Source organism: Telmatherina bonti (assembly GCF_933228915.1).
Source record: "Telmatherina bonti genome assembly, chromosome: 15".
In the NCBI taxonomy this organism is placed as follows: domain Eukaryota; kingdom Metazoa; phylum Chordata; class Actinopteri; order Atheriniformes; family Telmatherinidae; genus Telmatherina; species Telmatherina bonti.
In genome coordinates this window covers 37522097-37540961 of record NC_136613.1, presented here as the reverse complement: position 1 = coordinate 37540961, position 18865 = coordinate 37522097, and the positions used below count along the sequence as shown (strand labels likewise).

Here is an 18865-nt window from a genome sequence, read left to right as displayed (position 1 = left end):
CCCCAGTAAAGCCCCGAGAGCAGGGGCATGAGAAGACCCTATCGTCCCTGCCTCCCCCCCGCTTATGACTGATTGTGAAGTATGTATTAGTTGCAATTAAAACTGAGGGAATTGCCACGCGGTGTTGGGAGAGGGACCACCTAAGCAGCCCCGCCCACCATACACCGCATGCTCTTCCCCCTAATCATGTGAGTCGTCAGTGTTTTGGTGTTTGGTGTCTAAGTGTAATTAAAACTGGGAGGTGAGCCGAGGCTGGGTGCAGCGATCAAGACCACCTTGATGGCCTTTCTCACCACCCAGCGCCACGTGCACACCTCCCAATACCCAGCCTGTGTGTGATGGGGAGCGGGGAGGAAGAGGGGTTGAGGGATTTAAGTCTGGAGGAAAGTGAGCTTTCCTCCAGAAGGTGAGCCGCCCGCAGCACTGGGCATGCCCCCTACTCCCAGGGCCCCCCAAGGACCAGGACAAGCCGGGGACAGCCATCCCCGTAACCAGAGCCTTCGGCGACTCTAACCAGAGAGTCATCACCGACCCAAGAGGGGACCAACTCACCACATGCAGAAGGGGGGCACGAGGACAAAGAGGAGGCGGGGCGGCAGAAGGGGAATCCCAGACCGATTGTCCACCGCCCCCTCACTCACAGAGGACACCCCCACCTGGGGACATGAAGTCCCCCCTTGTCCACACATCGGCACTTCACACTGTCTCAGCACACACCTACAGCCACACACACACACACCCACACACACACACTTCCGGACATATTCAGGTCCACCCAGCCACCCGTTCAGCCCACCCTTAAAACCATCCTCCTGACCCCCACGTCACATCCAAATCTCCCCCACTCCCATCCATCATATCTACACTTATCCACCAACCTACCACACACATGCACCACCCACTCCCCCATACATACACCCCTGCCCCCCCCCCCCCACACACACACACAGACAGCACGCCCCCCCTCCCCCCTCCTCCCCCCCCACACACACCCGTATACATGCACCACCGCCACTCCCCCCCACACACGCATCACCCCACTCCCCTACACACACGGCACTACCCCCCCCACAGACACCACGACACCCCCCCCACACACGCATCATCACACTTCCCCACCCACACACATCCACATACCTATGTACCGCCACCAGTCCTCAACGCACACCCCCTACACACATCCCTCCATACACACTCACATCCCATCCACACTATCAAACACCCCCCACTCAACAAGTCCCAGGGTCGCAACCAGGCACCAGAGCACGTACCTGCCCGCCGCCGCAGCGGCAGGTCCAGGTCAGCCCAGCCCCCCCCCCCCGGCACAAGCCGACCCCCCACCCCCAAGAGACAGGGGACAACCCCGGGCACCGGAGCCCGGGACCCCGCCCAGCCCACCCCACGGCGGCACAGGCGCCCGTTACGGAGTCACGCCCGCCAACCCATCCCCCGCCAGCGACCTCGCCCCGCCGCTGCGCGGCAACTCCAGCCGCTGGCCCATCCAGGTCCACAGTAGGGCTAGAAACCTAGCCACTCCAGCAATGGAGCAGTCAAAATCCCCCCCCCAGGAGCCCACCACAGACCCACAGCCCCCAGAGAACCCCAACCGGCCACCAACCCCGAGCGCAATAAGGTCACATTCTCCCCCCATACTAAGTGATGGAGCTGATCACAGGGGACCAGAGGGAATAAAGTTCAGCTGACTGATCTCTTGAGGAGGCAGACATCATCTCGACACTGATGTGATCTAATAAGAGATTTCTGAACTGCTGGATACACAGACTTTGTTTGCTTTTCCAGTTTAGAAGGATAGTTTTCTTTGCGATACATAAACTGGTGAGGATTAAGTTTGCAGAATTAAATTCTATGTTAATTTCACCCAAGTGACCCAGTAGGCCCAGTTTGGGGTTTGTAGGGATGTTACATTTGAAGCAATTTGACAGATCTTTACATACCTGAAACCAGAATTCCTGGACAGGTGGGCAAGACCACAAAGCATGGTAGTAGCTGTCAGTCGTGTTGCCAGTGCAGTGTGGACAGATGTTTGATTGTGACAGACCCATCCTGAACATCCTGTGTCCTGTATAATGAGTTCTATGCAGAATTTTAAATTGTATTAGTTGCATGTTTGAATTCTTAGTCATTGTAAATGTATCTGAACAGATTTGTGACCATTCATTTTGGTCAAAGTTACTGGATAAGTCTGCTTCCCATTTAGAAGTTGGGAGACATATGGAATCGTCTAGCTTTGATAGTAATCTATATATTTTGGATAACAGTTTCGGGGCATTGAGATTTAAGAATTCTGCAGCCCTGATAGGTAGCTGCAAGTTTAATTGATCAGGGGTGTATTTCTTACCTATAATAGATTTAAGTTGGTGGTATTCTAAGAATTTTGTGCTGCTGATTTCATATCGTGAAGTAATTGTATCAAAAGGGAGAAAGTTCCCATTTTCTATTAAATGTTCTGTTTTATTCCTTTATTCTTCCACTGAGGGAAGTTTATCATTTTCCGGTTTTGCTGGATGTCGGGATTGTTCCAAATAGGTGTAAGTTTGCATGGAATAAGCAAGGATTTGGTTAGTTTAAGAAATGTGACAAATTTAAAGTAACCAGGTAACCTAACATGTCTTTGGACGTCCGTACCCGGAGAGAACCCACACATACACGAGGAGATGGAAACTCCACACAGGAAGGCTGTTTGAGCCTCCAGAGTGGAAGTTGTCGGTGTTAACAGCAATGTGCTGGACGCGGCGTTCTGGTGCAGCCAGAGGAAGCAGTTTGGACTTCACCATGCAGAAATTCAGTCACTGGGCTGAAGTTTTTTCCAATCAACATTTGGTCTGAAGGGCTCTAGTCCAATCAAATGGCTGGATTTAAACAAACAGTGTCAAAGTTAGAAATGATAAAAGTCCCAGCCCCCTTCTCCCTGTCAGCCGGCCAACGGCGGCTGTGTCATCCTGGGTTTCTTCTCATCGTTTGCACCACAGAGTTGCTTCAGGTGTGAAATGTGGTGCATAGACAAATGTGCCTTTCTTTATTAATGACACTTTCTTGTTAAATAACTCCTGCCCTGAAGCCAACACACTAAATACTGTTTGTTGGGTTTTAGCAGCATCAGAAACACACATCGGATACAAATGAGAGCATGCCTCTCCCACAGAACCAGTCTCAAAGGTTAGCGGCTGCAGTGCATGCATGGCATATGAGGGTTCCTAATGAGCAGCAGAAACTCTTTCATGAGTCCCTGGAGTCAGACTGCTGATGTTAGCAGACACGTCAGGAGGCAGAGGTCAGTTTGGTGCCGTACGCTGGGTTCAGGCTGAATTTGGACATGTTGGAGTTTGAGGGAAGAAAACAGTTGGGTGTAAAAGGAGCATTTCAGAGTCTCAGGTGGAAAAATGGACCAAGCTTCACCAATTTAAGACAAACTGGGCCTAAACCTTTGGAAAAATGTTCCTCAGTTTACCATCTACAGACTAGAACTTCATCATAAAAGATACAGAATTAGAAGTAATCTCTGGATGCATAGGACAAGTCTGGATGCTGCATTACTATCAGACATCAATCAATCAATCAAAGATACTTTATTTATCCCCGAGGGTAAATTCAAGGTTCAAGCCAGCTCGTCCAAGGTCAGACATACAGACATTTGCATTTGAAAAGTTTACAGAACGAACTGATACTTCTGCCCTGCTGCCAGTTTTTTAGCCGGCGCTGCTTTATAAATGAGGAAACGATGACATGAGGAAGGATGGGTGGGAGTTACGCCCATCCAACTAGTCGTCCGTGAGTGGAGGGAGGGGCGAGATCCGGAGAAGGCGGTGAGAGACAGGAGAGTGTGTCTGTAACAGTGTGTGTGAGTGTGTGCGTGCGTGTGTGTGTGTGTGTGTGTGTGTGCGTGTGTGTGTGTGTGTGTGTGAGAGAGAGAGTGTGTGTGTGAGTGTGTGCATTCAGTAAGTGAGTCTGTGAACTTTCCACAGTTCATCTGTGCCACCTGATGTAAACGCAGCCTTGAGAGCTGAGTTCAGTTTAAGTTCCACAGGCCTGAGAAAGGGAGGGGGTTAGGAGGGGGACTGAGCATCAGACAGCATTTTATTCCAGGAGACGTGATAACCAGCCTGCCCAAGGCCAGTCAGGGAGCCAGATCCAAATAACAGCTTTGTTTTGGGCCAAGCTAAGCTTCGTTTGGCTCTGCTGTGAGTCCTTAGTGGTCTCTGTCGGACTCCGAAACAGCCGAATCGGGGGTCAGTTTCCACCAAAACTAAGCAACCGCTTCTCCAAGATGTTTCCCACTTATGGATGTGCTCCAGAACCAGGACCAGCGCCAGTCGCGGTCCAGTGCCGTCACGCATGAGTTTGAGTGCTAGTAGCTCGGCGTAGTCCATCATCATCAGACATGATTCTGTTCTGGAAACCAGTGCATGGATTCAGGAAGCTTTCAGAAACCACTGTGAACACAGTCCAGCATGAAATCCACACATGCAGGTTAAAGCTCCACGATATGTGAAGAGGATCAGAACCATGGTGGGACCATGGTGGGACCACGATGGGACCTTGGTGGGACCATGGTGGGACCACGGTGGGACCACGACGGGACCACGATGGGACCATGGTAGGACCATGATGGAACCACGGTGGGACCATTGTGGGACCATGATGGGACCATGATGGGACCACGGTGGGACCATGATGGAACCACGGTGGGACCATGATGGGACCACGGTGGGATCATGATGGGACCACGGTGGGACCATGATGGGACCACGGTGGGATCATGATGGGACCACGGTGGGACCATGATGGGACCACGGTGGGACCATGATGGGACCACGGTGGGACTACGATGGGACCAAGATGGGACCATGGTGGGACCATGGTGGGACCACGATGGGACCATGATGGAACCACGGTGGGACCACGGTGGGACCACGATGGGACCACGGTGGGACCACGGTGGGACAATGGTGGGACCACGATGGGACCACGATGGGACCACGATGGGACCACGATGGGACCATGATGGGACCACGATGGGACTATGATGGGACCATGATGGGACCACAATGGGACCATGATGGGACCCTGATGGGACCATGATGGGACCACGATGGGACCACGGTGGGACCATGGTGGGACCACGGTGGGACCATGATTGGACCACGGTGGGACCATAATTGGACCATGGTGGGACAATGGTCGGACCATGATGGGACCATGATGGGACCACAGTGGGACCATGATGGGACCACGATGGGACCATGATGGGACCACGATAGGACCATGATGGGACCACAATGGGACCATGATGGGACCATGATGGGACCACGATGGGACCATGATGGGACTATGATGGGAGCATGATGGGACCATGATGGGACCACAATGGGACCACGGTGGGACCATGATGGGACCACGGTGGGATCATGATGGGACCACGATGGGACCATGATGGGACCACGATGGGACCATGATGGGACCATGATGGGACCACGGTGGGACCATGGTGGGACCATGGTGGGACCACGGTGGGACCATGATTGGACCATGGTGGGACCATGGTGGGACAATGGTCGGACCACGGTGGGACAATGGTCGGACCATGATGGGACCACAATGGGACCATGATGGGACCATGATGGGACCACGATGGGACCACAGTGGGACCATGATGGGACGACGATGGGACCATGATGGGACCACAGTGGGACCATGATGGGACCACGATGGGACCATGATGGGACCACGATGGGACTATGATGGGACCATGATGGGACCATGATGGGACCACGGTGGGACTATGATGGGACCACGATGGGACCACGATGGGACCCTGATGGGACCATGATGGGACCACGATGGGACCACGATGGGACCATGACGGGACCACAGTGGGACTATGATGGGACCATGATGGGACCACGATGGGACCACGATGGGACCATGATGGGACCACAGTGGGACCATGATGGGACCACGATGGGACCATGATGGGACCACAATGGGACTATGATGGGACCACGGTGGGATCATGATGGGACCACGGTGGGACCATGATGGGACCACGGTGGGACCATGATGGGACCAAGATGGGACCATGGTGGGACCATGGTGGGACCATGGTGGGACCACGATGGGACCATGATGGAACCACGATGGGACCACGGTGGGACCATGGTGGGACCACGATGGGACCATGATGGAACCACGATGGAACCACGATGGGACCATGATGGAACCACGATGGAACCACGGTGGGACCATGATGGGACCACGGTGGGATCATGATGGGACCATGATGGGACCACGATGGGACCATGGTGGGACCACGGTGAGACCATGGTGTGACCACGGTGGGACCATGATTGGACCATGGTGGGACAATGGTCGGACCATGGTGGGACAATGGTCGGACCATGATGGGACCATGATGGGACCACAATGGGACCACGATGGGACCACAATGGGACCACGATGGGACCACGATGGGACTATGATGGGACCATGATGGGACCATGATGGGACCACAATGGGACCATGATGGGACCACGATGGGACCACGGTGGGACCACGATGGGACCACGGTGGGACCACGGTGGGACCATGGTGGGACCACGGTGGGACTATGATGGGACCATGATGGGACCACGATGGGACTATGATGGGACCACGATGGGACTATGATGGGACCATGATGGGACCACGATGGGACCACGATGGGACCATGATGGGACCACAGTGGGACCATGATGGGACCACGATGGGACCATGATGGGACCACGATGGGACCATGATGGGACCATGATGGGACCACAATGGGACCATGATGGGACCACGATGGGACCACGATGGGACCATGGTGGGACCACGGTGGGACTATGATGGGACCATGATGGGACCACGGTGGGACTATGATGGGACCACGATGGGACCACGATGGGACCATGATGGGACCATGATGGGACCACAGTGGGACCATGATGGGACCACGATGGGACCATGATGGGACCACGATGGGACCTTGATGGGACCATGATGGGACCAAGATGGGACCATGGTGGGACCATGGTGGGACCACGATGGGACCATGATGGAACCACGGTGGGACCACGGTGGGACCATGGTGGGACCACGATGGGACCACGGTGGGACCACGATGGGACCACGGTGGGACCACGGTGGGACCACGATGGGACCATGATGGGACCAAGATGGGACCATGGTGGGACCATGGTGGGACCACGATGGGACCATGATGGAACCACGATGGGACCACGGTGGGACCACGGTGGGACCACGATGGGACCACGATGGGACCACGGTGGGACCACGGTGGGACAATGATGGGACCATGATGGGACCACGATGGGACTATGATGGGACCACGATGGGACCATGATGGGACCACGATGGGACTATGATGGGACCACAGTGGGACCACGATGGGACCATAATGGGACCATGATGGGACCACAGTGGGACCACGATGGGACCATAATGGGACCACGATGGGACCATGATGGGACCATGATGGGACCACAGTGGGACTATGATGGGACCATGATGGGACCACGATGGGACCACGATGGGACCATGATGGGACCACAGTGGGACTATGATGGGACCACAGTGGGACCACGATGGGACCACGATGGGACCATAATGGGACCATGATGGGACCATGATGGGACCACAGTGGGACCACGATGGGACCACTATGGGACCATAATGGGACCATGATGGGACCATGATGGGACCATGATGGGACCACGATGGGACCATGGTGGGACGCTGCGCATCATGCCGTGAAATGCGGCTCCTCGTTGTTTTAATCCTTACATTTTGGACTGTATCTGTTTGTTGCCTGTCTCATAACTTGAAGGGAAGTCATGTTATCATAACAGTTTAACACCACATTAATAAAATAATTGACTGCACAGCACACAGACAGAGGGGAGCAGGCTGGGAAGATGTTCCGACTGGCTGTTGTATTTTCTGTGTTTCATTAAGTTAATTATTAAATATTAAACTGAGTGTTGATGTGCATGACCAACATGTGTAGGCTGTTGGAAAAATACGGTAGAAAATGCCGTTATGGGACAGGTGGCAAACATAAACTATATGGTGGCAACTCTACTTCTCTTCTCCTGCGCACATACTTCCAACAGACTCGACGTTTGTGTCCCTTTGTTCGTCTCTCGGGTAGAAACTCGCCGCCTTCCGTTGTGAGACTGACTTTGCAGCATTTTCTTTTGCAGCTGTTTTTCTTCAAGCAACACTTTTCTGTATGAACTGCGAGTTCATTTCTGTATTCGCAGCGTTTTTCTTCTTTTGCATTACGTTTTTGGATTTGCAGCGCTCTTCTATTCATGCAGCGTTTCCCGCTTGCATTTTTATTCCTAAATGCAGCTGTTATTCTATATGAAGCATGTTTGCACCCTTTTTCTGGTTTGGTAATGTTCATGTAATGTAATGTTCATGACTTTGTGTCTGATTAAGTGAGTTTCTGTTCCTTATCTTCCGTTCAGAAAACCTGGAAAACAAAGGAGTAAACTTCAGTCGCAGGCTGTTTTCGGGGGCTGGATGGATTCATGATGGAGTTGCTGGCAGGAAAAGTTTCTGTGTTGACTCAGAGAGTCTAGAAGTGGCTCATGAATACGTTCCTAAATGTCTGGGCTGCTCAGAGAGTCTGCAGCAGTACTGAGGTGCTTCTCAGGTGAGCAGGACAGCGAGGGCAGCCTCATTATCCATCAGCCATGCTGTCATCCACTCTTCCTCCTCTTCATCCCCCTCTCATGTCGATCATTATTATTCATCCACTTCATCCCTCAATTACAGCTGGTTTAGGGGGGGGGGGCAGAGAGCAGGTTGGGGTCACTTGGAGTTCTTGGGGCTAATGAAGAGCAGACTGAGCCCCCCCCCCCTCATGTTTATTTCCAGCCTTCACCCAGAGCAGGGACCTTAGGAGGACTAAGGCTGCCGAATCTTAATGAGCCCAGTAGCTTTAACGCCCCCTCCCAGTTCCCATTCTGGTGGCGTCCCTCTGCGTGTGGAGAGAAGGATGGACGGAAGATGGGAGGTGCGTCCTACAGGCCGACATGATGGCGGTGCGACTCGGGCTGCTGTCCCCCCAGGGGGAAGCCACGCAGACGGAGAGATGGTGATAAATCCTTCCTGCCTGCAGCAGCCGATCAGTTTCCAGCCGTCAGCCATGAAATGTGTCACCGTGCAGAATCTCCCTCTCCATCACATGAGAGCATTTACTTCTGTCCTGCAGAACTTCTCACTCTGCCAGCAGAGTAGAAACGACTCGGAACTCCAAAGTCAATCTGACTAAACAAAGCCTGGACCCAGTTCCACCGCACGGGGAATACTGGGAATACTGGAGATGTTAGCATGTTTAGTACTGATTATCTTTAGCTTCAGTTTGCTGTAAAGACCTGAACTCTTCACCTGGTGCCAGACTGGAAACCTCCACCTGGGTCCTCCTCTCTAACCTGAATTCAGGTCATTTTAGTGAATGGAGATAAATGTGTCGTAAACAAGTGTTTATGTGAAATGTTAAATCCAGTTTTCATGTTACATTTAACATGTAGATCTGGAGAAACTTTCATCTGAGTTTTCCTCAAAACTCTGAATCATGTGTGTGTTCTGCATCCTGCATGCTCCATGGTCCAGACGGGGTGTGTGTGTTCTGCATCCTGCATGCTCCATGGTCCAGACGGGGTGTGTGTGATGGTTGGTTACAAGACTTCTGTAGATTTACATGGTTTCATATTTTCTTCTCAAATACAGATTATGTGTTGATAAAAGAGTTAAAATCTAGGTTTTCCTTGGCCTTGCATCTAGACACACTGCACCCCAGCGTCCTCATCGTGGTTGCAGTTGTGAACACCAACTTCATTGTGAGGACAGGCAAAGATGTCGGACTCTGTTCCAGAACATCTCAGCTCATCCAGCCAGATCCGACCCGTTCCTGCAGGAACACACACAACACTCATTTAGCACAGACACACTGGACAGACAGACATGTTGCATCTCTGGTGGTCTCTAATGGTCTCTGGTGATCTCTGGTGGTCTCTAATGGTCTCTGGTGATCTCTGGTGGTCTCTAGTGGCCTCTAATGGTCTCTGGTGGTCTCTGGTGGCCTCTAATGGTCTCTGGTGGTCTCTAATGGATCTGTAGTGGTCTCTGGTGGTCTCTAATGGTCTCTAATGGTCTCTGGTGGTCTCTAATGGATCTGTAGTGGTCTCTGGTGGTCTCTAATGGTCTCTGGTGGTCTCTGGTGGTCTCTGGTGGTCTCTAGTGGCCTCTGGTGGCCTCTAATGGTCTCTGGTGGTCTCTAATGGATCTGTAGTGGTCTCTGGTGGTCTCTAATGGTCTCTAGTGGTCTCTGGTGGCCTCTAATGGTCTCTGGTGGTCTCCAGGGACAAGATAAGCCTCTGATGACCATTTTTACACAGCGATCATGTTTTAATTGTGAATGATTTAGAACTTTATTTGTATGGCAGCTATTGATCAGCTTATTGATCATTTTATTGATCAGCTGTGTGAACATGTAGAACTACTTTGATCCATAATGACAGAACATGTATTAATGGTTGATGTTCTTATTAACATTTCTGATGTGAATCATGATGAAGCAAATCATTTTAATGTGAAACTTTATATTTGAGTTTGATGTCTCAGATTTAAACCATCGATTCCTACGATGAACGCAAACCTGGGCATAAATGTTCCCGTGCCCAGACACGGGTTACCGCGACCCCCTTCTGGAGCCAGGCCTGGGCGTGGGGCACGGGATCGAGCGTCTGGTGGCGGGGCCTTCGCCCATGGGGCCCGGTCGGGCTCAGCCCGAAAGGGTTACATGAGCCCCACCTCCCGTGGGCTCACCATCTGCGGGAGGAGCCGTAGGGGTCGGGTGCAATGTGAGCTGGGCGGCAGCAAGGGGCGGGGACCCTGGCGGTCCGATCCCCGGCTGCAGAAGCTGGCTCTAGGGACGTGGAACGTCACCTCTCTGGTGGGGAAGGAGCCTGAGCTTGTGCGCGAGGTTGAGCGGTTCCGACTAGATATAGTTGGACTCACCTCGACGCATGGCTTGGGCTCTGGAACCAGAACCCTCGAGAGGGGCTGGACCTTCTTCCACTCTGGAGTTGCTCATGGTGAGAGGCGCCGAGCAGGTGTGGGCATTCTCATCAGCCCCCAGCTTGGTGCCTGCACGTTGGGGTTTACCCCGGTGGATGAAAGGGTAGTTTCCCTCCGCCTCCGGGTGGGGGGACGGGTCCTGACTGTTGTCTGTGCTTATGCACCGAACAGCAGTTCAGAGTACCCACCCTTTCTGGAGTCCTTGGAGGGAGTGCTGGAGGGTGCTCCTTCTGGGGACTCCATTGTTCTGCTGGGGGACTTCAATGCTCACGTGGGCAATGACAGTGAGACCTGGAGGGGAGTGATTGGGAGGTATGGTCCCCCCCCTCTGAACCCAAATGGTGTTTTGTTATTGGACTTCTGTGCTCGTCATGGATTGTCTATAACGAACACCATGTTCCAGCATAAGAGTGTCCATATGTACACCTGGCATCAGGATTCCCTGGGCCGCAGTTCCATGATCGACTTTGTAGTCGTATCGTCGGACCTGCGGCCACATGCCTTGGACACTCGGGTGAAGAGGGGGGCGGAGCTTCAACTGATCACCACCTGGGGGTGAGTTGGCTCAGATGGTGGGGGAGGAAGCCGGTCAGATCTGGCAGGCCCAAACGTGTTGTGAGGGTCTGCTGGGAACGTCTGGCTGAGTCCCCCGTCAGAGCGAGCTTCAACTCCCACCTTCAGCAGAGCTTCAACCATGTCCCGAGTGAGGCGGGGGACATTGAGTCCGAATGGGCTGTGTTCCGTGCCTCTATTGCTGAGGCGGCCGGCCGGAGCTGTGGCTGTAAGGTCGTTGGTGCCTGTCGTGGCAGTAATCCCAGGACTCGGTGGTGGACACCAGCAGTGAGGGATGCCGTCAAGCTGAAGAAGGAGTCCTATCGGGCCTTCTTGGCCTGTGGGACTCTGGAAGCAGCTGATGGGTACCGACAGGCTAAGCGGCATGTGGCTTCGGCCGTTGCCGAGGCAAAAACTCAGGCATGGGAGGAGTTCGGCGAGGCCATGGAGAAAGTTTCTGGACGGCTTCGAGGTGATTCTGGTCCACCATCCGGCGGCTCAGGAGGGGGAAGCAGTGCTCCATCAACACTGTGTACAGTGGAGATGGGGAGCTGCTGACCTCAACTCGGGACGTAGTGGGTCGGTGGAGGGAATACTTCGAAGACCTCCTCAATCCTACCAACACGTCTTCCCATGAGGGAGCAGAGCTGGGGGACTCAGGGGTGGACTCTCCTATCTCTGGGGCTGAAGTCGCTAAGGTGGTCAAAAAGCTCCTTGGCGGCAAGGCCCCGGGGGTGGATGAGATCCGCCCGGAGTTCCTTAAGGCTCTGGATGCTGTGGGGCTGTCCTGGCTGACACGCCTCTGCAGCATTGCGTGGACATCGGGGGCAGTACCGCTGGATTGGCAGACTGGGGTGGTGGTCCCCCTTTTTAAGAAGGGGGACCAGAGGGTGTGTTCAGTTACAGGGGAATCACACTCCTCAGCCTCCCTGGTAAGGTCTATTCAGGGGTCCTGGAGAGGAGGGTCCACCGGATAGTTGAATCCCGGATTGAGGAGGAGCAGTGCGGTTTTCGTCCTGGTCGTGGAACAGTGGACCAGCTCTATACCCTCTTTGGGGTCCTGGAGGGGGCATGGGAGTTTGCCCAACCAGTCTACATGTGCTTTGTGGACCTGGAGAAGGCATTCGACCGTGTCCCCCGGGGGCTCCTGTGGGGGGTACTCCGGGAGTATGGGGTACCGGACCCACTTGTATTAGCTGTCCGGTCCCTGTACGACAGGTGTCAGAGCTTGGTCCGCATTGCCGGTAGTAAGTCGGATTCGTTTCCGGTGAGGGTTGGACTCCACCAAGGCTGCCCTTTATCACCGATTCTGTTCATAACTTATATGGACAGAATTTCTAGGTGCAGCCGAGGTGTTGAGGGGATCCGGCTTGGTGGCCTCAGGATTGGGTCCCTGCTTTTTGCAGATGACGTGGTCCTGTTGGCTTCGTCTGGTCGTGATCTCCAGCTCTCGCTTGAGCGATTCGCGGCCGAGTGTGAAGTGGCTGGGATGAGAATCAGCACCTCCAGATCTGAGACCATGGTCCTCAGCCGGAATAGGGTGGATTGCCCTCTCCGGGTCGGGAGTCAGGTCCTGCCTCAAGTGGAGGAGTTTAAATATCTCGGGGTCTTGTTCATGAGTGAGGGAAGGATGGAGCGCGGGATCGACAGACGGATCGCTGCAGCGTCTGCAGTAATGCGGACTCTGCGCCGGTCTGTCGTGGTGAAGAAGGAGCTGAGCCAGAAGGCGAAGCTCTCGATTTATCAGTCGATCTACGTTCCTACCCTCACCTATGGTCATGAGCTGTGGGTCGTGACCGAAAGAAGGAGGAATCTCGTATACAGGCGGCTGAATTGGGTTTCCTCCGCAGGGTGGCCGGGCTCTCCCTTAGAGATAGGGTGAGGAGCTCGGTCATCCGGGAGGAGATCAGAGTAGAGCCGCTGCTCCTCCGCATCCAACCAGTTGAGGTGGCTCGGGCATCTGGTCAGGATGCCTCCTGGACCTCCCTGGTGAGGTGTTCCAGGCACGTCCCTCTGGGAGGAGACCCCGGGGAAGACCCAGGACACGCTGGAGGGATTATATCTCTCGGCTGGCCTGGGAACGCCTCGGGATCCCCCCCGCAGAGTTGGCAAATGTGGCTGGGGAGAGGGAAGTCTGGGCTTCCCTGCTTAGGCTGCTGCCCCCGCAACCCGACTCCGGATAAGCGGCAGAAGATGAGACGAGATTTAAACCATGTCTTTGGTTTTAATTTCCTAATGTTGGTGTTTCTCCAGATGTGCGTACGGCAGGTTAGAGATGGTGTGGAGGTGGGACTTCCTCCTGCCAAGTCCTGTTTTTATAAATGCTAAAAGTTGACTAGAACTGGTGAATGCTGGGGTTAGTGTGGATGACAGCTTTATCAACGAGGCCCCAGGACCTTGGTCCTGAAACTGATGGGAAAACCAGAAGGAAAACTGAAGGTTGTTCAATCTGTGACAAACTGGATCTAAACAGTCAGAAAAATGTTCCTCAGACTTTAAAGATCCACCATCTGCAGTGTTGAATATCATCAGAACAATTCAGAGAATTAGGAGGAATCTCTGTATGCCATGGAAAGGCTGGATATCGACTGGTGACCTCACCTAACTGCAATGCATGCAGGGAAATTGTTACTTAGGACCATCACATCAGAAAGAAGTGTGAACCAAATCATAAAGAACTTTAGATAGAAGTTCAGCCACAAAGAAAAACACTTCAGGATGTTTACCAAAAAACAGATCGGCTCCACATCTGGCAGCAGGATGGAGACTTTTTCCAGATCACTATTTTTGGTAGACTTTATGCTCAGAAGAGTTAAAATAATGTAAAAATGTTGAAAATGTCCATCAGACAGAGGAATCAGCACAGATGAGGACTGGAAGATAAACCCTGACATACAAAAGATGAAGCGTTGTGTTGCAGCAGCAGGTTTCCTACCGGGGGAGGCGGTGAACGTGGAAACCACGGCACTGAAGCCCAGCATCTTACAGATCACCTTCCCATCCAAAGTGCCAAAGCTGTCATCACAAATGGTTCCCCAGACATCGTTGTGGCGAACCTCCACTCGTCCTCTGAATTTTCCAGGAACAAGACGCACATTCGCTGCGGAGAACAAAGTTCCACACGATGAAACGGAGAACAAAGTTCCACACGATGAAACGGAGATGGTTCAATAGGTCAGGTTTACCTTCACGACAAAAGTAAAATTACTGGCACCATTTTCTGTCATTTAAAAAATAAGTTTGTGGTTTTTTGTGGAAGAACGGGATCAGTAGTAAGATAAACTTGGCATATGGAGTTGCTAGGCAACGGAGGACTGGAGCACTATGGGTAATTCTCATCCACTTAGTAAACCGTCTCCTTTCACTAAAGGTAAGCTTACTTTGGAGTGTCAGACTACGTGGAACACTTAGTAGTCTACGTAGCGTTCATACTTCAGACCCTGAATATGGACACAGCTTTCGGTAACTATCTCACCGTGGAGCTCCTGCTGAACGGTGAACCTTGTGTCCTGCTGACTTTGTTGTTTGGAGGTTAAACTATTTGGCGAGAAAAACCCAGCAAGCTCAGACGAATCACTACAACTCATCTCAGTTATAGAACTGAAATAAACTAATCACAACAAATGTGCTTCAGTGACGGTAATCGTCTTGTTTTCTTGCATTAGTGGCCTGTGGAGGTTTTCCTCCACGTCGCAAAACGGCTTCTGGGTTAAACAAAGACAAACTGAACTTAATTCAACCCATCATCAAGTTTACATATCAGCAGTAACTCACCCACCCCACCTCACCCCACCTCACCCCACCTCACCCATCCCATCCCACCCCACCCCACCTCACCCCACCTCACCCACCCCACCCCATCCCATCCCACCTCACCCCACCTCACCCACCCCACCCCATCCCACCTCACCCCACCCCATCCCATCCCACCTCACCCCACCTCACCCACCCCACCCCACCCCACCTCACCCACCCCACCCCATCCCACCTCACCCACCCCACCTCACCCACCCCACCCCATCCCATCCCACCCCATCCCATCTCACCCACCCCATCCCATCCCACCCCACCTCACCCACCCCACCCCATCCCATCTCACCCCACCTCACCCACCCCACCCCATCCCATCCCACCTCACCCCACCCCATCCCAACCCACCCCACCCCATCCCACCTCACCCCACCCCATCCCATCCCACCTCACCCCACCTCACCCACCCCACCCCACCCCACCTCACCCACCCCACCCCATCCCACCTCACCCACCCCACCTCACCCACCCCACCCCATCCCATCCCACCCCATCCCATCTCACCCACCCCATCCCATCCCACCCCACCTGACCCACCCCACCCCATCCCATCTCACCCCACCTCACCCACCCCACCCCATCCCATCCCACCTCACCCCACCCCATCCCATCCCACCCCACCCCACCTCACCCACCCCACCCCATCCCACCTCACCCCACCTCACCCACCCCACCCCATCCCACCTCACCCCACCTCACCCACCCCACCCCATCCCATCCCATCTCACCCCACCTCACCCATCCCATCCCACCTCACCCCACCTCACCCACCCCACCCCACCCCATCCCATCCCACCTCACCTCACCCCACCCCACCTCACCCACCCCACCCCATCCCATCCCACCTCACCTCACCCCACCTCACCCACCCCACCCCATCCCATCCCACCTCACCTCACCTCACCCCACCTCACCCACCCACCCCACCCCATCCCACCTCACCCCACCTCACCCACCCCACCCCATCCCATCCCATCCCATCCCACCTCACCCACCCCACCTCACCCCATCCCACCCCACCTCACCCACCCCACCCCATCCCATCCCATCCCACCTCACCCACCCCACCTCACCCCATCCCATCCCACCCCACCTCACCCACCCCACCCCATCCCATCCCACCTCACCCCATCCCATCCCACCTCACCCACCCCACCCCAACCCATCCCACCTCACCCCACCTCACCCCATCCCACCTCACCCCACCTCACCCACCCCACCCCATCCCACCCCACCTCACCCACCCCACCCCAACCCATCCCATCTCAACCACCCCACCTCACCCACCCCACCCCACCCCATCCCATCCCACCCCACCTCACCCACCCCACCCCATCCCATCCCACCTCACCCAACTCACCTCACCTCACCTCACCCCACCTCACCCACCCCACCCCATCCCATCCCACCTCACCTCACCCACCCCACCCCATCCCATCCCATCTCACCTCACCTCACCCCATCCCATCCCACCTCACCTCACCCACCCCACCCCATCCCATCCCATCCCACCCCATCCCACCTCACCTCACCCACCCCACCCCATCCCATCCCACCTCACCCACCCCACCCCATCCCACCCCACCCCATCCCACCTCACCTCACCCACCCCACCCCATCCCATCCCACCTCACCTCACCCACCCCACCCCATCCCATCCCACCCCACCTCACCCCATCCCATCCCACCTCACCCACCCCACCCCATCCCATCCCACCTCACCCACCCCACCCCATCCCACCCCACCCCATCCCACCTCACCTCACCTCACCCCACCTCACCCACCCCATCCCATCCCACCTCACCTCACCCACCCCACCCCATCCCATCCCACCTCACCTCACCCACCCCACCCCATCCCACCCCATCCCACCTCACCCACCCCACCCCATCCCATCCCACCTCACCCACCCCACCCCATCCCACCCCACCCCATCCCATCCCACCTCACCTCACCCACCCCACCCCATCCCATCCCACCCCACCTCACCCCATCCCATCCCACCTCACCCACCCCACCCCATCCCACCCCACCCCACCCCACCCCATCCCACCTCACCCACCCCACCCCATCCCACCCCACCCCATCCCACCTCACCTCACCTCACCCCACCTCACCCACCCCACCCCATCCCATCCCACCTCACCTCACCCACCCCACCCCACCCCATCCCACCTCACCCCACCTCACCCACCCCACCCCACCCCATCCCATCCCACCTCACCTCACCCACCTCACCCCACCCCACCCCATCCCACCCCACCTCACCCACCCCATCCCATCCCACCTCACCTCACCCCACCTCACCCCACCCCATCCCATCCCACCTCACCCCATCCCACCCCATCCCATCCCACCTCACCCACCTCACCCCACCCCACCCACCCCACCCCATCCCATCCCACCTCACCCACCCCACCCCATCCCATCCCACCTCACCCACCCCACCCCATCCCATCCCACCTCACCCAACTCACCTCACCTCACCTCACCCCACCTCACCCACCCCACCCCATCCCATCCCACCTCACCTCACCCACCCCACCCCACCCCATCCCATCCCATCCCACCCCATCCCACCTCACCTCACCCACCCCACCCCATCCCATCCCACCTCACCCACCCCACCCCATCCCACCCCACCCCATCCCACCTCACCTCACCCACCCCACCCCATCCCATCCCACCTCACCTCACCCACCCCACCCCATCCCATCCCACCCCACCTCACCCCATCCCATCCCACCTCACCCACCCCACCCCATCCCACCCCACCCCACCCCATCCCATCCCACCTCACCCACCCCACCCCATCCCACCCCACCCCATCCCACCTCACCTCACCTCACCCCACCTCACCCACCCCACCCCACCCCATCCCATCCCACCTCACCTCACCCACCCCACCCCATCCCATCCCACCTCACCTCACCCACCCCACCCCATCCCATCCCACCTCACCCCATCCCATCCCACCCCACCTCACCCACCCCACCCCATCCCATCCCACCTCACCCCATCCCATCCCACCTCACCCACCCCACCCCAACCCATCCCACCTCACCCCACCTCACCCCATCCCACCTCACCCCACCTCACCCACCCCACCCCATCCCACCCCACCTCACCCCACCTCACCCACCCCACCCCAACCCATCCCATCTCAACCACCCCACCTCACCCACCCCACCCCACCCCATCCCATCCCACCCCACCTCACCCACCCCACCCCATCCCATCCCACCTCACCCACCCCACCCCATCCCATCCCACCTCACCCAACTCACCTCACCTCACCTCACCCCACCTCACCCACCCCACCCCATCCCATCCCACCTCACCTCACCCACCCCACCC

The 18865-nt window shown here is 55.7% G+C and overlaps 1 protein-coding gene across 1 annotated transcript in view; it reads right to left on the bottom strand.

The window, feature by feature from the left end:
- Nucleotides 1-9540: 9540 nt before the first annotated feature.
- Nucleotides 9541-18865, bottom strand: part of marco (macrophage receptor with collagenous structure) — a 59988-nt gene continuing 50663 nt past the window's right edge. Inside the window, exons 12-13 of the mRNA XM_079254787.1 lie at nucleotides 14633-14797; nucleotides 9541-9976 (exon numbers count right to left, since the gene is read on the bottom strand). Coding sequence (XP_079110913.1) covers nucleotides 9846-9976; nucleotides 14633-14797 — 296 coding nt within the window. The 3' untranslated portion in view covers nucleotides 9541-9845. The remainder of the gene's footprint in view (nucleotides 9977-14632; nucleotides 14798-18865) is intronic.